Source organism: the organism of the source record quoted next, unplaced genomic scaffold, assembly GCF_019419815.1.
Source record: "Pyrus x bretschneideri cultivar Hongxiangsu unplaced genomic scaffold, Pyrus_bretschneideri_v1 Contig2, whole genome shotgun sequence".
Taxonomy (NCBI): domain Eukaryota; kingdom Viridiplantae; phylum Streptophyta; class Magnoliopsida; order Rosales; family Rosaceae; genus Pyrus; species Pyrus x bretschneideri.
The window spans coordinates 7,505,727-7,524,650 of record NW_025999501.1 but is presented as its reverse complement, the minus strand read 5'-3'; the positions used below and the strand labels follow the sequence as shown (position 1 = coordinate 7,524,650).

The window sequence follows — 18,924 nt, the reverse complement described above, 5'->3', positions numbered from 1 at the left end:
TTTTTTATAAGACCGCCCTGTCCTCCCCCGGTAATTTGTGAGCAAGTAGAGAAACATTAGCCATTAGGCTGCTGCTGCGTTCCAGTGCGACATTGTCGAGAGATGGTGACAATAATATCCTGCTCAGCATCTCCTCCATTAAGTGTCTGTGGGTCGCTCAGCCTCTCCTCCTCCGAGTTACTTCCAACTCGGTCGACTCAGCAGCTTTCATGGGTTTCTTCCTTTCCTCCGATTAACATCTCCATTGCAGACCCGCCCACTCCCACACTGAGTAGGGTAAGTAACACACTCACTCAGTCACTCACTTTAATCTCTCAATTAGCAGTACCAACACCGCCAACAACAAAACCTTATCCCACTAAGTTGAATCCCAAAACACGAGTGCGCTCGATTTTGCACCAAATCTTTTGTTGGCTCAAAGTACTCAATTCTCAGTACCAAATACAAAAAATACGTATGTTCGTTTATTCTTCAAATTCCTCCTTATCTTTAGAGTTTAGATAAAGGAAGGAAGATATCAATTTCAATTTTTATTATATAATTGAAGGCTTGAAGCTTTTGCAGCATTACTGATATGGGATTTTAACAAAATGGTTTGGTTCCTCAAAATGTATGTATGTATGTTAGTGAACTCATTGAGAATAGTTGCAATAGTTTGTGCAGATATGAGTTAGGCTAGTTGGCGAGGGTCAACTAAAGTTAAAGTTCAAATTTCCTTTTCCGTAATTTAGAGTTGTTTAGAATATCATCTTGTCGTAATAGTAAATCAAAATCAAGGATACTTGCAGTTTACGATTCGGAAACAGCCGGCAGATTGATTTGAGTGAGAGTTGTGGGGTACTGGTGGTTTCAATCTTGATTTCTAGATAAGAGCAGATTTTGAGTGAAGGAAGGAGTCAGCCACAGTAAATGGTGAAGCTTCAAATTGTGGCTGTATGAGTAGCGGTGTTTTAAAAAACTAGGTTTAAGATTCGCCTAGGCAGTTTTTGGGGCGGGGCTATGAAGAAAACGCCTCTGCCCAGCTGGAGTGGGCTAGACTAGCCTAAACGCCTAGGCTATTGGCTCAGCGCACCTAGGCGACTTGGGCATTTGAATTTTTTTTAAAAAGGTCCAAACCCAAAACAACGTTGTTTTGGGCAGGGTTTTTATGAAATTCAAGCTAATTTTATGCTTCTAACTTAGTTTCTATTAGTTTATTATGAATATGATGTGAATTAGAGAAATAATAATAATAGTCAGATATTTGATTGCTTGGCATACTTGCTTGATATTTTTACATGTATTAAGTATTATAATAACTTTATAGCCTCATGTCTCGTGGCTATCGCCTAGGTGCGACTATCCATGAAACGCCTGGCTTCTCCTTCGCCTTTTAAAACATTGGTTGTGTAGTGACATCTAACTAAGGGGAAACGATTAGTGGGATGCTTGGTATCAAAATTATCGTATACGTTTGCATCCAATTTTCTTTTCTTGTAAACAAGGAAGGCTTTTCTTGGTTTATATATGTCAGTGAAATCTTGTGCCTAAACTTGGTAAACTCAATTAACACCCTGCTACCAAAAGTCCTCTAACCTTTGTGTGGAAGGGACTTCCAGCAGCATATATATTCTGCTGATTATCCCTTTCCTGACTCGGTGAAAGAAAATTTGAAGGTTCTTCAATGTGATTTAAAACCAAGGAAAAAACCGTTTTGGATGTCAGGGCAGTTCTGGATTGTATTTGTCATGTGCCAAGTCCGTTCTTACTAATCCTTGCACTTCTGTTTGGACAATCCTGTTGTTTTGGGCATCTTTCTCTCACACTCACTTTCTCTTTACCTGTGATTTTAGAATTCTGTTGTTCGAGCTGCATGGACCCGGAGATCTCGAGGTGAAGCTGCAAAGAAGCCTAACAGGAAATCCTGGAAACAGAAGACTGATATGTATATGAGGCCATTCTTACTAAATGTTTTCTTTTCGAAAAAGTTTATCCATGCAAAAGTGATGCATCGGGGAACAAGCAAAGTGATATCAGTTGCTACCACCAATGCCAAGGATCTTCGGAGCAACTTACCTTCACTCACAGATCACAACGCGTGCAGAGTTATAGGGAGGCTTATTGCTGAGAGATCGAAGGAAGCCGATGTATATGCTTTGTCTTATGAGGCCCGAAAAGGTGAACGGATTGAAGGTAAGCTTGGGATTGTTCTTGATACCATTAAAGAGAACGGGATCATGTTTGTTTAAAGATACAAGTTTATACTCTTTCAGTTATGTTAACTGCAGAAGAAACTATATGATGTAGAATGTTTATCGTTGTTTGACCAACAAATGAATATCTCACAAATTTGTGTGTGTCAAGGCTTTCTCTAGTTCGTTCCTGGCATTCTTGATGCACCACCACGTTTAGTGTATATATATATCTTTTGGCTAGTGCTGCCCACACACCCATTTTTCCAGTTGTTGGATCAAATGAATTGAAGAAGATTAATGGACCAAACAAGGGTGTGTGGAGGTAAAATGGGGTATGTGAATAACATTACCCAATCTTTTATGCCCGGTTTAATTTACTGTTCTTCATTACGTTGATGGCTATTGGATGTGTGACCCGTGTAGGGGTTAATGTGTAAGTCACATTTGCTTCACATTGACAAATAAAATAAAATTCATCAATTTAGTGGAGGATTAGACGTTCAAACATGAGGATGGTATAGACTGATACCAAAATAGAACTCGTGTCCCAATTTGAAAACCACCTAAAAATCTGGAGTGTGTTAAATGGAGTTTACACAAATTTCTAACATAGTATCTCATGGCAAGTTGCTAATCTTCTGTATTAGAGGGAATTGAGACATGTACGTATACTAATCATCGTCCATTATCCCAACTAACAGGAAATTTTTTACTCCAAGGTTAAAAAGTTAAATTTTTTACTCTCACAACTAACAGAAAATTTTCATAACCAACTACAAAGGTTCCATGCCAACATTAGATGATATTTCTTGGATCTGCGTACTAGGAGCTTGAGTGATGGTGATCTAGTTCCGGCAATGGTCTCTCTTCGTAATGGAATGACTAGTTCGCGTAAATTGTGCATACGGTCTGTTTCATCCTTACGATGGCCAGCATCAAACAGTGTAAGTAATAGCATTGTGTACTCTCTCCTCTCTCTCTCTCTCTCTCTCACGAAAGCAAGTCAGTTGATTTTCTTGTTGCGTTTCCAGGCATCAAGGTGTAATATGAGCTACTACGAATCCCGTAATCTTGCTTGTATGGATCAGCTTCAAGACGTAGTGATACAGGTTTCAGATGGTACCAATGAATGGGAGTTTGCTAAGTATATACTGAAGCATGCTCAGAAATGAAAGAAAATGGTCTTTCTTTATTCTTCCAGTTATAGAGATGTAGTAATGATGAGGAAAACCGAGATGATCTCTGCTGCAACAATTATCTTCCAGCAAAAGTAGAGCATGTAACGAAGAAAAGAAAACGAGGTGGGGAGCGAAGAAGGAAGCAGTTTTAAATGTGCATTGTATCACTTGCTATAACAATGAAGTATGTTATTTCTATGTTACTTGATTGTCAAGCTAGCTTGTAGTACTAGTAGTACGGCTCTTTGAAGAAGATGACATATGTGATACAACAAATAGCAAAAACGATGATCAAAACATCGATGGTGAGGGCTGTCATCGCTTGATCGCCCAGCGCCATGTTCTTTCCACCAAGACGATCAACCATGTCCGGGACAGGTTCATACGTCTCTACTGCTTTCACGTAAGGATCCTCCAACTTCATTCGCATTATTTCCGCTTGGCGGCTTGCAGCCTCTTGAGCGAGGGTCCAGTTGTAAAACCTACGGCTCTCTTCGTTGCTCAACACATCATAAATTTCTCGTAGCCTCACGAACTTGTCGGACGCAGTCTTGAGGGGAAGAGAAGTGGTGTCCGGATGGTACTCTTTGGATAGTCTTCGATAAGCGGCTTTGATTTCTTCTAAATCAGCTTCTGCAGGTACCCCTAAGAACCTGAAATTTTTTTTGGTGTCATTGACAATGAATCAGAGAGCATTGAGTAGTAAGAAACTCAAAAACTTAAATTTGTTTAATGTCTCACGTGTTTGTAACTGCTTTTAAAATAACCGAAAGTGCTTTTATAAAAAAAAAAACTTTTTAGATTCCAAAATCGCTTAAAGCGCTTTATTGCCAAAAGCCAATTATGCGTTTCTTGCGAGAATAATAAAGTGTTTTTCTAAGTTCACATGCAATTTTACTAAGAATTGATTCCAAAAACATTTTCATTAAAAACGAATTCAACTGTTTTAAAAACACTTCCAAACAATCCCTGCATCTGCTCTAAATAGTAGGAAATAATTTTTCTAAAACATAAAACATAAAGAAATTGAGTTTAAAAATGAGTGGAAGGGAGAAAAGAAGAAAGAGAGACTGACTGGTAATGGGAATCAGAAATGGAGTCATTGAGCAAATCAGCAAACTTGTCTCCCAGGAGATTGCTCTTCTGCTGCTCCGACTCCGGCTCTTGCTCCGCCTGCTCTTTCCTGCTGCTGCTTCCTCCAATCCAACCTTCATCGTCATTTTCCCAATGGATTCTTGTATCAACTCCTGGCGGGGCCCTCTCGCGGTTGCTCGGCCCCTGAGACGCGTACACGTGTACACTCACATGGCTTCTTGTTCTTCTTGTTGTGGTTGCTGTTCTTGCTCTTGTAGTTGTTGTTGTTGCTGGTGGGCTTCTGAGGAACAAAGTGTGTGAAGCCTGAGGAGGAGCAGCTGTGAAAGCCATGGAAGACACTCAGGAACAGCCGTGCTGTGGTTTTAATTATTTTGTATTCGCCTGCAACTTTTATGTATTTTGTTGATGATTTTTTTATGTGGTCCAGATTAAAAGCCATTAACCAGGTTGATATTTTTCTTTCTTTTTTTGACAAATAACCAGGTTCTCATGATTTTTTATTTTGTTTTAAATTACTTAATAATATAGGTTTAATTTTTATTATTATTTAAAAGTAAGAAGTTTTAAATTTACTTCATTATAACGAATTCGTAACCAAATTATTATGGATAACTTATTATATGGTGTAGCCTGAATCCGTCCATTCTTTAGTTTAAATGCTCAAACTCTATCCATTAGGGTATGCAACTCCACATTGTAATTATATGATCTTAATCATTCAATTTTTTAAGGAAATTCATTTCGAAAATAGATTAGTTTTTTGGATAAGTTACAATTTGTTCTTTTAAATTTGTGTTTAATTGCAATCTCATACATCATTTTTTAAACATTACAATAAAATTATAAGTTTGTATATGAGATTGTAATATTTTCAAAATAATGATGTGATTGCAATTAAACACAAACTTGATGGGCAAGCAATAATTTACCCCAGTTTTTATTTTTTCAATAAAGAATGAAAATAGTCCCATACATGATTAACCTGATTCAATTGATTCTTTGCAAAGATGATCCATAAATGAGCACTCATGGAGATAAAAAGAAAGATACACATGCTTTGGTATTTGGTGATGAACATCCCTTACCTACTCATCACCCAATTCTTTAACGGAGTAGAGTTCTCTATCTTCCAAATTTCCCTTCCCTCCAATCCCGTCCCATTTGAACGGTTACAATTAAGCCGCATCATCTTATGTTGACTTCACTACATAAAAAAAAAAAAAAATATAGGGAGGTGAGAGTAGATGGAAGGAGAGAGAATCTTACTCCCTTTAACTAATCAAACTATGACTATCCATTTCAATTCAAATCTGAGTTAAGATTGACAACATGCTTTGTTATGAAATGTATAAACATTCTGAACAGTCCGAAACACTTTTCATCAAAATTCCGAACCACGTTGAGATCGGGAGCTGAACATTTCCACATGAAACATTTCACAAGGCCACCAACCAAGCGAAACACAATATTCCTCTATGAATTTGAATTTAACTAAACTTTGACCTAGCGTTACTCGAACCAACCTCTATAAACCTATCGTTCGTTAAAGCCACTATAGACACCGCACCAACGTCCATGGTGAGGAATGCTTAAACTGTGAAGGCACTGGTATAGGAGCTCACAAATATGTAGAAGCCGATTACCAACATTAACCCACACATACTCTTCACTCGACCTTGATGATTTTTCTTTTACGTAATGGCTCTTGAACGATGCTTCCTGGGGCACTGTGGGCCTTCCTCTTCTCGTGCTTCTTTCTCTGAGATTCATTTTGTTCACGAATTTGCTTACCTGCCTTGTATATTGGTTTTGGTAGGTGCCTGTGCCTACACAATCACCATTCAGAACACAGATAGATGAGAAACAGAGGCTAAAAATGATTAAACCATTTTACATTTCAAATACAATTCATTATTTTAATAAGACATAACGAATAACAGCAGGCATCATCCTTTTATACCTCACAATACGCTTGACTTCGGGAAGGTGCTTGTAGCGGTTTTTGACAGCCTCATGATACTCGTGCTTTTTCTGTTCCCTTGGAAGAAGCTGGATGACGATAATTAAATGTTTATATCTGTGAGTTTCATGCCTATATTGGTGATGGTGATAGCATGCATGGTAAGAACAAAATTCTGTGGTCAAACCAATTTATGCGTTCTTTCTTTTCTAAGAGATAAAAGGTTACCCAACGAAATAAAAAAAGCTGTGTCAGGTGTAATGTACTATACAAGGATATAACGAGTTCATGTTGGATACAGGTAATGGAAGAATAACTCCCGAGTACCAAGGTAAAAGCCGTGCTGTAATCCCAAGGCAACAAAAACATGAGGTAAAGAAGAGATTTCTTACAACTCCCAATTGTTCCGATGCTTTAGACTTCCAAAGCCTAAGATTAGTGTCATCACTCCCGGAAATAACATAACTACCATCGCAGCTGTACTTGACACAAAACACCCTACATAAAAAGCAGGACGAGGGAAACAAAAGAGTCAGAATATTGAAGTTGATCAACATAAAGTTATAGTGCTGTGATTGGCATATGAAAGCTAATAACATATGTTCAACAAATATGAGCAACCAAATAAGGGAAGGAATGCATGAAAGCCAAACCTTTGCATTCTCTTTGTATGATATATCTCCCGTTTGTGACCAGCATTATATGGGAAAATCATCACCTGCAAAGGAATTTTTTTTTTTTTTAAAGAGGACTAAGGCTATATTTACACAAACAAAGATGAAATGGAGTTTAATCATATGCAAAAGGGAACTCACAGTTCTATCATAAGACCCAGTGACAAATTCTCGACCAGTTGGAGAATAATCAATATCCATCCTGAGAAATAAAAGAATGGAAGTTAGGTACACAAAGTTTCCATACTAAATATACAATAGGAAGAATGGAAGTTTAGTATATAAAGTTTACACGCTGAATATTCCAATTGCAAAATTATCAACTTACACAGCAGAAACATGATCCATGTGAACACATGTAGCTTCACCAAACTTTCTACAATCAAAGCTATAGCAGTTGGAATCCTCATTTGCCTATAATTGAGGAATTAGATTAGCACCTTCACGGAATAGAATAAGAAAATGCCACACGAAGAAGAAGAAAGCCGACATATTTGAGCATTGGTGTCTCTAAAACGACTAGTAAGGGGAACGAACATAAGTAAAATATATTTTGCATACATTGATTACAAGATTTTTTACAAAGAAGAAATTGCTCCAAATCATATTACCAACTTGCATTGGGTAGAGCTAAAGTTTTATTCCCAAATTCAACTCTCAGGCTCATATGTGATGATTAAACATCCTAAAACAATGAAAAGGATGTACAAAGATAATCTGGATCAAATCCCTTATGTACTACAAAGATTACAAATAAAAAAATCTTAATTTACATCCTTACAGCAGTGAAGTTGATTGGCTCCATTGGGTTCCAACAAATGGAATTGGTTCTTGTCTGTCAAAATAATATGCAAGTTAGAAATGCCATTAAGAGACGGCAACAAATATTGCTATTTTCTAAGCTCTTATAAGTTTAAAATAAAAACTGTAAACAAATTAAAGGGATGAAATGGATAATGATGATTTGTCATCAATACCCTCATTATAAACTTTGATGTTGGTTTTCCCATGCGCAAGTCATATAGTGCTATGCTGCGATCACTGCAACAGAATTCATACATTAGATTCTCTTCTAAAATGCGATATTATATAACTTGTTAGAAACGAAGCAAACAAATATGGAAAGATGAAATAAAATCACTGCAGAATGAACAAATATAAAAAACAAAAAAAATTACGTTGCTGTAACAGACTGTTACAGCTGAACCTTCTTTTACACGAAAGCATTTGTTTTTCCAAGATAGTCTTTTATTAGTTCCATTCTTATTAAATAAAACAAATGTAACGGAATACTAAAATTCGAAAGCAAGGTATCCGGAACCAAACACCAGAATGAGTGAGCACATGGTAATCTAATCTATTTACCGTACAAGCTTTTATTACTAGTATTATTATACACTTCTTATCTACAAGCATCAATACATACCTTGCAGATGTTGCCAAGATATCTGGCTCTCCAGGATTAAATCGAACAGATACAACCGTGTCTGTGCCCCATTGGTAACTCTGCTCTGGTGCAGACCTATACAACAACAACAACAAAGCCGAGGGACAAATTATTATCACTTTGAGGGATAAATTATTATCAATTTCTTTAGTTTATAGAAGAATAACTAGGCGAGATCAAACCTGTTGTGGTTCCATATATCTACTCCAGCTCCACCCGTAGCAAACCGATCAGAATTCCACTGGTGATCAACAGACCTTCAAATGAGAATGTAAACCTAAATCTTAGGAACTTTGACAATCATAGGACATATCAATCAATTTGTAAGATCAACTACTACATGTCATCTCTACAATTCAATTAGCAACTTACCGAAACGCATTTTTCCAAACATAAGTTTCCCGTGGCTGCAAATCATTTATAATTAGTTTGGTAGGTATAAAGCGGGCAGCCCATTTATTGGAAAGACATGTGATAGGATAAGGAAGGCATACCTCAGCAGATTTATCAGATGATACATCTTCCTCCAGGAGATTAGAAAGAGGTACACCCCAGAGCCTAACACTGAAAGGGAAGATAGTGACTACATCATGGACAAATCTTCATTAACGGTACAAGAACTTAAGTTTGTAGAGGGGACAAGGGAATAAACCAGGAGGTTATGCCTTACGTGCTATCAGTTCCACAAGAAACAAGAACGTGCCCATCTGTAGATACTGTTAAACCTTGGACAGCACCTTTGTGACCAGGAAACCGACAAACTGTCCGCCTTTTTTGGTTCAATAATTATAGCAAATACAATAAATTTCAATTATTTACAAGTATGAAAATGATGAAAGGATCTAATTTATATAGATAATGACTCAAACCATGGACACCTGGTCCAAGTCTCGATCAATTCATATAATAGCCCGCATGAGAAAACCATATGACTGATTACCTGGAAGCTAGATTCCAGAGACGAATTTCTGCCAACAAAAATACACGTGAATATTATTATGAATCAAGAACTAAAACATATTCAAACTCCGAAAGTTTAGTACCGTGTTATATTTTACAAATACCAAACTTAAATAAGGAATAAGGCAAGTAAATCCACAAATTTGAACATATATAATAGGACACTCTGATTGTGAATGATGCAACAAATATTGCAGTTCAATCAAGCCAAGATTTCAGATTGGAGTAAATCATCCAAAGAATACTTTAAAACACATTAACGTCAGAGAACTCAACGGCCCATAGTTGCCAAATACAGAGTACGGTTTGAGGGTTGTGAATGATGCAACAAATATTGTAGCTCAATCAAGCCAAGATTACAATTTGGAGTAAATCAATCCAAATTATACTTTAAATAACATTAACATCAGAGAACTAAACAACACATAGTTGCCAGATACAAAGTACCGTTGGAGTTTGCAGCTTGGTTCGGGTACGGAATTCACTAGTAACCTATAGTACCATTCGCCAGAGAGTAGACATAGACAATACCATATTCTGTTAGATTCGTTAAAGAATATAAATTGGTTTGACTATAAAAATAATTTACAGTTTACTTATTCTAAGTAATTATTTGTGTTTTATAGCATTAATTATTTGTGTGCATTCTAAAAATGTGTTTAATTGATATAACATGAGAATGAGGAAGATGATTGTATCCAAGTGCAACTATCAAATGAAATATCAAAGAGTCAACTTCAATCATCGAGAAGCACTCCGTCGCAAGCTTCATCGCCCAAAAATGCCAGAACAAGAGTGAAATCGCCACTAGTAACTGAAGTTACTTTAGAAAATTTGGGTTGAGACAAAGCAGTGGAGGTGCAAACATTGCAAGAGGCCATACAAATGTTCTACTACTCGCATTAGTTATCATCTATCATCTAATAGTTACTAATACTATACTATAAAAATTATAATTTACTCATTTTGTTTTTTATTTTTAATTTAGAAAAATATAAACTATTCTCATCGATAAAACCAATAGTTTATATATTTCTAATTAAAAAATAAATAAATAAATTAGTAAATAATAATTTTTCTAATAAATATTAGATCCTGTTAGATGATAACTGATGCTAGTAGAATATTTGTATGGATTTTTGCCATGATTACACCTCCACTGCTTTGTCCCACCCCAAATTCTCTAAAATAACTTAACTTACTAGTAGCGGTTTCAACCTTGTTCTAGCATTTTTGGGCAACGAAGCTTGCGACGGTATACTTCTGGAGAATTAAGGTTGACTCTTGGATATTTCATTTGATTGTTGCACTTGGATACAAACATCTTCCTCATTCTCTTATTATATCAATTAAACATATTTTTAGAATGCACACAAATAATATATTCTATAAAACACAAATAATTGCTTAGAATGAATAATCATTGCTTAGAACGAATCAAACTAAATATCGTATTATCTATATCTACTCTCTATCAAATATTAATATAGCTTATTAGTCCGTACTTGAACTGAGCCACAAACTCGAACCGTACTCCGTATATGGCAACTATGGAGAAGAGAGTTGATGCTAGGTGGGTGGCAGATGGGGTTGGGCATGGGTGGCGGGGAAAGAGACAAAGAAGAACATAAAATGAAATCCTAGGGAGTAAGATGAGATTCTTTTTGGTACTAGATACATGTACTTCATGCTCTCAAATCAACAAAATCCCCAATCTAACAAATACTACCAAATCTTTGATTTTTTTTTATTTTTTTATTTTATTACATCTAGATTATAAACACTCTAAAAATGTCTATTCAAATCTCAATTTACTACACTAAGATTTACATGCAATCTAAAAAAGTCTTTTGAAATCCTAATTGACTACACCAAGATTTTAATGTCTTTCAAATTCTTTAAAATTCTAATTTGATTGTACATGCATTTTGAAAAAGTTTTTTAAAGTCCTAATTGACTACATCAACATTTTAAAGTCTTTCAAAATTCTCTGAAATCCTAATTTGACCAAATCAGAGAATTTTGAAAGACTTTAAAATCTTGTTGTAGTCAATTAAAATTTTGAAATTTATGTATAGTCAATTAGGATTGTGATTATTTGTTCTTATCATCCATTGCTTTTACTTTTTTAGTTAAAAGAAGATTTTATTTCAATAAAAACTATAAAAAAAATATAATAACAATAAAAAATTTGAACCAAATTGCTTATTGCCTCTAATTATTCGGCCAAGCCCCAATAGTGTGGGAAAGATGATTACTTTTTCTTTATCAGCCTAGGAAATGGAGTTGCTGATGTTATTCTTATTGGGTGTCATATGGTATTTTATGAGTCAATTGGGCTTTATTATCCCTTTTTGCACTGCTACTGTGTAGGATGAATTTATACACAGGGAAGTATATCTTTGGATTTATGGCTCTACTCTATGTAAGAAAGAAACACAGTTGCTGAGTCTTTTAGATTTTGTTCAACTATTTTACCATTGAAGAGGAGAGAGGCAGGGTTAAGAGTGAAGATGGAGAATGGAGGAGCACACGATGTTGGTTGATGCAGTCATGGGCCATGGCAAAGATAACAAGGAGAAAATTCATGAATGAGTCTTCTAAAATCCATCCAAATCCCTGAAAGTCTGTAGTATGAATCCTCTTAAGCCTTCAAAAATCCATATGGTCCTTGTAGAAGTCTACATAATTCCACGAAATCTTTCCCCAAAAAAAGTCTTAAAATCCTTTCAAATCCTAATTTGACTACACCCCCATTAGTGCAGTAAATTAAGATTTTAAGAACATTTTAAAAATGCATGCAAATCTTGATGTAGTGAAAAAAACTACATAGTTTGAAGGATTCCATTAAATGAAAGATTTTGGTGGATTTGAAAGGAGATTTATACAATGTAAAGGCTATAAAGAACCTCACCTCCCCCCTAGGATTTCACTTCAAGATGAACAGCCAAGAATTCTTCTCTCTCTACCCTGACACTTTCTATGCCGATTAAATTCCCACAGGCCACAAGGTCGATAGACCCACTCTTTTCCCACTGAGTTGAAAATAAAAATGATCGGCAATCCAAACGAATTCACTACCGATGACTCCTCACTCACGTCTCACCCTTCCCCAATGGCACATACATGACTGCATGATCAACATAACAAATATCCCTATCTACCAATTAACAATTGCTTGATTTTTGCACCACCGTCATCAACATCATCTTGTTTTGAAGATGATCAATGCATGTGATATCTGCAACTAAAATGGTAGAACTGGAATACTTTGGACTTTTAAATGGAAAACCTCGCAAGGTTTGGGATTTCTTAATGTATTAGCAAGGAAGGCTTTGGACCCGCAAAGTTTGGAGTGTTATAGATCAGAGGACGGGGTGAGAATCATCGGTGCTGGGGTCGTACTGTGTTTATGTAAAAAAATTATCTGAATAAAAAAGAAAGTGGTTTGAAGTCTTTCAGAATCTATCAAAATCTCTAAAGAAACGTCCACATAAATAAGAGACTAAAAGAATTCGAAAATTTGAGAGGAAACAAAGTACCTCCATCCATTGAACCAGAAAATATTCCTGTCAAGTGGTTTGGATTCTTTGCCATGCACGAAATGGAATCTATATGTCCCTCCATTGCTCCAACAAACGGCCTCGCAAAAATCTAAATTACCCACAAAAATACAAACAAATTCAAACAAATTTAGATGCACAATTATCCAACGCAGTCCGAAATCCAATAAATCAAAACTCAATTGAAATCAATCCCAAATCACACCTTATCTAATTTCGCGGCGTTTTGTGCCCGGACATACTCGACAGCTTTCTCTTGGGTTCGGATGCTGGGGTCGAAATTACGGAATACCCTCTGCGGAGATCGAACCAGAAACCCTAGCATCAGAATTTAGAGAGAGAAAGAGGGACGAAAGGCTCCGAGGAGAGAGATGAGAAAAACTCACCTGGAGGTCTTGGCTTCGTTCTTTGGTGAATTCATCTGCGGATCGTGATATTACTTTCACCTTCATCGTAATCAGGACCTGCTCTGTATTTTACAGAATCAGAAACCCTAGTTGTGTATAAATTGGGGAAGGAGAGAAACCAGAGTGAGAATTTGAAGCTAAAACCCTAGGCAAGACTGAAGAGAGCCGCCAAATTGCCTTAAACCCTGCTTATGCTCTTCCCGCTATGATTTTGCCGTTTCCTACCCACGTTACAAGTTTACGCTTTAAAAACCTAATTATATTTTTTTCAAGTATAATAATTTTTTTTGTAAAAGAGAAAAATTATGATAATTTTATGCCTCTAAATATAAAATCCTACAAAGAAAGTATAGCTTCCTGAGAGATGTAACTCAATTAGTTAAAAATAACAAAAAATTAATAAAAATTTTCTAGCAAAACTTTTTTTATCATAAATTTTTAGACAATTTTCGTTATTGTTATTAAAAGACACTTTCTTTATTATTAAGAACAGTTTTGTTAAGGAAACTTTAATGAAGAGCTTCCGTATTGTTTATTTTAACGAAAAATCATATTTTTACATTAAAAAGTCAATTCTGATACTATTCATTTTACCCTTTATTTTGTCCTTATCTTTAAAACTTAAAGTTTTCAAACCTTTTTTATTAGTTTTTTTTTTAATTCAAAACCTTCCTAAAGTGTGAATCTTTTTTTGTTTTTTGTCCTTGAAATGTACACAAAGGTCTTTAATAAACAAAAAGTTGTCTAGGTGTTTTTCAAAACAATAAAAAAAGTTTTGTAAACTACATTTTATTAGTCCTCCCTAACAGCATTCATCTCTCTATTAGAGATTATGAATACAAGTTACTGTCTAAAAAATGACATAAAATTAATATTAATACACGATAATTTGTATTGCCACAGTTTATTAAATAACATAAACAAAGTAAGATAAAATACTTATCTTTTGTAAGTAGAAAAAGCTCTTTGTCGACGCTTAATTGGAATAAGATTTTAGATTGATGCGTGTAAGTTCACTGTCCTATATAAGCTTTATCCTCCTTAAGGCCACTGCATTTGTAGCTCCAAGTGAAAAGTAAGATTCTTTTCAACTAGCTGGGTTTTGCAGGAAAGAAAAGATTACTCACAAGGTTGGGACAAGGGAAGCTACACATAAGAGCTCAATTTAAACATTAAGATATCAAAGAAAATTGCGTTAACAATTCTCATAATGACTGAATGCAAATGAGATAACAGCTATAAAACTGATTTTCATCTCTTTACTATGTAATAATGAATTAGCTAATTGAATGGAAACAACGTTTTCTATTATAAATGACAGAAACCACCACAAAATGAATTCAAGAATTACTTTAGTCTAAAGAAGCTGGCAAAATTGCACTGTAGAAATGAACAGTGTTTTGTAAGACATTTCAGTTTATTTACAAGATTACCACTGGCCCTCTCTGCCGTTAGTCTTGATGCATACGTGTTGATGATCGTGGGAAGGAAGAACGATGGTAAAGGCGGTCTTTTTCGTTTCCTTCTCAAACCCTCCTTGCCTCTTCCGTCTCACAAACCTGACGAGAACGACGCAGACGGTCTCGCGTCCATCCTATCCTCCTCTCACCGCCGTCTGCCTTCCCTCGCCTATGTCGTCTTACTCCATCGTTTGCGTCATGGAGGCCCATGCGTGGTTTTTTGGGTGGGGATTTCAGATTTCAAGGGGGAGAGAGGTTGTGCTTCGTTTCGATCTGGTCTTGGTGAGTATCGTGATCCCAACTCTTTGTTATTATTAGTTCAATTTCTCTGTTCGAGTCACTGCAGAGTTTTCTTTCACTCAAAAGCAGGAGTCGCTTCGGCTCTTCATTGTTCAGCAGCTGCACCAGAAACGATTTGATTTGATTACGAGTCTTAATCTGTTTGAATAATTATATATATTGTTTGGCTGTCTGCTATACAAATCACCACAAAACAAGAAAGATTTAGTCACAAGTAAATACAACTATAATTCTCTCTTAATTAATACTGCAAAATCTGTGTTGGGTCAATAATTGCAAGCTATTTTTTCCGAGAAACAATCAGATTATTGGATCTAAGTTGCTAATTGTTTTAATTTTGAGGCTTCAATAAAATCAGCACCCACAACTGGAGGAGTCAAGAAGCCTGACTGCTACCGACCTGGAATCGTCGCTCTTCGGTAATTTTTCAACACAATATAGTTCAAATCCTCTGAATCATGTTCTTGAATTTTACAATTATGTATCGTGTTCTTTGCATTTCGTTATCCGAACTCTATTCGTTGAATTTGGTTACCTAAATCGTGCCTAATATTTGATGTGGCCAGTGGCTTTGTTGTATGGCTGGCTGATGTGATTTGGGAGTGTTTTTAGTTAATGGGAGACAGGGGACAAAGGCGTGGGGCAGCGAAGTCACGTGGGATTAGGAATTTAGGATAGTAGAGTATTTGCTAATTTATAGGATTAGAAGTCTTCCTTTAGTTTTGTCTTGGTGTGATGAAAGAGAAAAAGGGTGAGTAATTTTAACTCCTGTTTAAGGTAATAACATGTGAATTGTTCTCAGGTATATTGGAACTAAATTTTTCATGATGCTCTTTCCTTTTCTTCTCAGTGAAAAAACATACTAAAGCAACAACATTATGGTGGTGGCAATAAGCGTTCTCAGGTATGTATGGATGTGTGATATGAATTAGCTAACTGGTGTTGAAACATCAGTCAATAAAACACAGATAGGATCTCAAATATTATACATTAATCCATGCATAATGTTTTTGTTATCCGCCCTGCACCAAGATGAGAAAGGCCTTCTTTATTTCGGGCTCAATTATTAATTGAAAACTCATTCATATTTTTTCATAGAAATTCCGTCATTATGCACTGCTGTTTAATTGCTCTTTTTGGGTTTTCTAGCCAAAAAGTAGGTCAGTGTATATTTATTTAGCTCCCCTGATTTTCTTTTTTAATTTATTTTTTGTTTGTTTTGTTGAGTGATGCAGTTTGATCGAATCAGGTTGAATTGAATAATCCTTGAAGTGACAAGAAGGAGCTGACTGAGCAAGTAATAATTCTTAATTACTTACATGTTTTCATTTTAATTTATGATTTGATTGGCCCTCATAGAAATTTCGAGCTCCATAATTGTTGGACCATTGATGTGTTATGAGTATTGATTAGTGTAGTTGTGTAAATATAGTGTATGGGTGTTAAGTAATTCAGATGTTATAGATGATCTCAGAAGGGAAGGGTTATCCCCTTCTTCTTTTTTCTCTTGAACTCTCTCTATCACAAAACTAAAACATGGCCGCCAGTTTTCTTATCCTTTAATCGCCGATCTCCTCAGGTTTGCCTCAAGCTGGTGAAGGAATCACGGTAACAGAGCCCAGACTATAAGAGGTATTTCACATCCCGTAATTTTTATTTTATTTTATTAATTTTAACCAGATCTGAGAATTTCTAAGTCATGGATCTATGAATAGTGTGTGTTGAGTCTCTGAGCATCTCTATTTTTTTTTTTTCATCAAATGGTCTTTGTAGTGTCTCTGTGTGTTTGTGCATCCATGTATGAATATGATCTCTGCAAGCTCATTATTGTCCTGGGAAACCACCTAAATTATTGATACCTTGCTTTCTACGTACAATGTTATCAAGTTCTATTTTCTAGATTTCTGATTTTGGGGGGGAGGGAGTGCTAATATAGTAATTTTCAGGTATTTTGTGTCTTATATCTTCTTCCCTCTTTGTGTTTATATTTATTTTTCCTGAGTTGTGTTCGAATATGACAAACAAGAACTACAAGGGCAGCTAAGAATATCCAGCAATCCATTACCGGTTGAACAATTAATTGGCCATATATCTTAGTACAGTTAGGTCAGGTTTTTGGGGATGGTTGTCTCTCTATATATTTGTTTCATTTTCTCTCATTTTGGGTATTCTTCTCTGTTCTGTGTATTTATTCTTTGTTTTAAGGTCAGTTGCTTATTTTTATTTTATGTTTTTTTTTGTGGGTTTTCAATTCGTTAATTTGTGACTTTGTTTAGATTTTAATTTCTTCTTTCGTTTATGATTAAATCGATGTTGGGTTTTGGTTGTTGAAAATATGATTTTTTCTGCTTAAGCTTCTTGGCATTTTTCTGGGATTTTTAGGCTTTCAGTTGCAAGGGTAACAGAACCCTAAAATCCCAGAAATCGGTATTGGTATTTGTATTAATGAATTTCCATTTCTCTCCCAAAACAATTTGTTAATTGAAAATTGTTTTCTTTCTGCAGAAGGTGGTAGTGAAATTGGATTTACATAACGACAGAGAAAATAAAAAGGCCTTGAAAGAAGTCTCCAGCCTTACAGGTATCAATTTTTTCTTTTAAGCATGTTGGTTTAATTTGGCTCCGTGAAAAACTTAGAATATAATAAAAATGTAAAAACAATTCCGAATTATTTTTCATTCATCAGGACCCACTAAGTTCTTTGTATTGGTTGATAAGTTAATGAAAATTTGTCAAGTTTTATGTTTTTATGTATGCTTATTGTGTATAAAATGATCCGTGTCTGTAAAAATTGAACCTTTGGCTTATTTCTGTTCAAAAATTAAATTTTTCGATCTGCTTTTTCATATTGTGGGATGATTATTTTGTAAAAACTTGACCTTTGGCTCATACATGTGTAAACCTGAGGATTTGGAGTTGTTTTCTTTGTTGGTTATGAATTTTAGGTGACTAAATTGGTGGTTTCGTATATTAAGTTAAGTTACAAAGTAGATTTTTCCTTCATTTTGGAAAAGTGTGTAGCGAAGTTCCTGTTCATTACAATATTATAATTTTGATAAGAGCTTTGTCTACATGTTTTTTGTTGAGTAATGGTTTACTTGGTTAGAAGAAACTCTTTGAGGTTATGTTAAAATCTATTTTGTGGATGAATCTAATTAGTTAAATTTGTCGGGTTTATGTTATGTAAGAAATTATTGCAAAGTTGAGTCTTTATTTTTCTGAGTTATGTTAATAATTCTACCTAAATTTTTTGTAAATTCATGGTTGGGTTTAAGTTATATTATTAAACATGGATCATTAAAGTCTCAGTACAACTGGATGTTTGTTTACTTGCACAAATTTTTTGTGCATAGAAGTTTGTTTCTGCTTCTCAGGTTCTTTGTCCCCGTGTTTATTATTTGTGTTTTTCTCTATTCATTTGGGCTGTCTCAGTGATTGAAGATCTTAGTCAAGGTTCTTTCCTTATCATTTCAAGCTAGATTAGCTGATGAGTGATGCTCTTTGTACTGGTGCAGTATCATTGGTGCTCACTTTGTATTTTTCCAGTCACTATATATCTACTCAACTCTTGGGGGTCAATTATTTGCCAGTAGGAATGTTTAATTGCTTGATCAATGATTTCGATTCAATTTGAAGAAGAAATAGTACTTTTGTTCACTAGGGATTGAGACTCACATATGAGTAAGATGTCCCAATTGTTCATTGA

General features: G+C 35.4%; 3 protein-coding genes and 1 long non-coding RNA gene across 5 annotated transcripts; 2 read left to right on the top strand and 2 right to left on the bottom strand.

Annotated features, from left to right (window-relative positions):
* Window positions 1–27: 27 nt before the first annotated feature.
* Window positions 28–2,342, top strand: LOC103952572 (50S ribosomal protein L18). The gene is made up of 2 exons (XM_009364184.2): window positions 28–276; window positions 1,833–2,342. The coding sequence occupies exons 1-2, from the start codon at window positions 103–105 to the stop codon at window positions 2,226–2,228; spliced, it is 570 nt and encodes a 189-aa protein (XP_009362459.2). The 5' UTR covers window positions 28–102; the 3' UTR covers window positions 2,229–2,342.
* Window positions 2,343–3,524: 1,182 nt separating this feature from the next.
* On the bottom strand, window positions 3,525–4,855 carry LOC103952571 (NAD(P)H-quinone oxidoreductase subunit T, chloroplastic). Its single transcript, XM_009364183.3, has 2 exons — window positions 4,428–4,855; window positions 3,525–4,005 (listed from the first exon to the last, which is right to left on the bottom strand). Exons 1-2 carry the CDS (start codon window positions 4,775–4,777, stop codon window positions 3,582–3,584), a joined length of 774 nt encoding a protein of 257 aa, XP_009362458.1. The 5' UTR covers window positions 4,778–4,855; the 3' UTR covers window positions 3,525–3,581.
* Window positions 4,856–5,758: 903 nt separating this feature from the next.
* Window positions 5,759–13,676, bottom strand: LOC103952570 (DDB1- and CUL4-associated factor 13-like). Its single transcript, XM_009364182.3, has 17 exons — window positions 13,438–13,676; window positions 13,257–13,346; window positions 13,031–13,142; window positions 9,469–9,496; window positions 9,199–9,297; window positions 9,023–9,092; window positions 8,901–8,935; window positions 8,711–8,785; window positions 8,508–8,603; window positions 8,059–8,122; window positions 7,863–7,916; window positions 7,410–7,495; window positions 7,223–7,283; window positions 7,061–7,125; window positions 6,800–6,905; window positions 6,408–6,496; window positions 5,759–6,273 (listed from the first exon to the last, which is right to left on the bottom strand). Exons 1-17 carry the CDS (start codon window positions 13,501–13,503, stop codon window positions 6,114–6,116), a joined length of 1,356 nt encoding a protein of 451 aa, XP_009362457.2. The 5' UTR covers window positions 13,504–13,676; the 3' UTR covers window positions 5,759–6,113.
* Window positions 13,677–14,809: 1,133 nt separating this feature from the next.
* Window positions 14,810–18,924, top strand: LOC108868122. Of its 2 annotated transcripts, XR_007258131.1 has the most exons (7): window positions 14,810–15,200; window positions 15,561–15,637; window positions 16,069–16,122; window positions 16,454–16,515; window positions 16,798–16,850; window positions 17,724–17,799; window positions 18,734–18,924. It is a non-coding gene; the product is annotated as an uncharacterized LOC108868122 (long non-coding RNA). The 2 variants fall into 2 exon arrangements; XR_007258130.1 differs by lacking the exon at window positions 18,734–18,924 and having other exon boundaries at window positions 17,724–18,719.

Bases quoted from the DNA above. Each gene is read 5' to 3' on its own strand.
- LOC103952572 (XM_009364184.2), top strand. From the start codon at position 103: ATGGTGACAATAATATCCTGCTCAGCATCTCCTCCATTAAGTGTCTGT. The intron at 277-1,832 runs GTAAGTAACACA...CTGTGATTTTAG, and splicing joins CCACTCCCACACTGAGTAGG to AATTCTGTTGTTCGAGCTGC.
- LOC103952571 (XM_009364183.3), bottom strand. From the start codon at position 4,777: ATGGCTTTCACAGCTGCTCCTCCTCAGGCTTCACACACTTTGTTCCTC. The intron at 4,006-4,427 runs GTCAGTCTCTCT...AAAAAATTTCAG, and splicing joins ATTTCTGATTCCCATTACCA to GTTCTTAGGGGTACCTGCAG.
- LOC103952570 (XM_009364182.3), bottom strand. From the start codon at position 13,503: ATGAAGGTGAAAGTAATATCACGATCCGCAGATGAATTCACCAAAGAA. The intron at 6,906-7,060 runs GTTTGGCTTTCA...CTTTTTATGTAG, and splicing joins CATACAAAGAGAATGCAAAG to GGTGTTTTGTGTCAAGTACA. The intron at 6,274-6,407 runs GTATAAAAGGAT...GTGATTGTGTAG, and splicing joins GAAGTCAAGCGTATTGTGAG to GCACAGGCACCTACCAAAAC.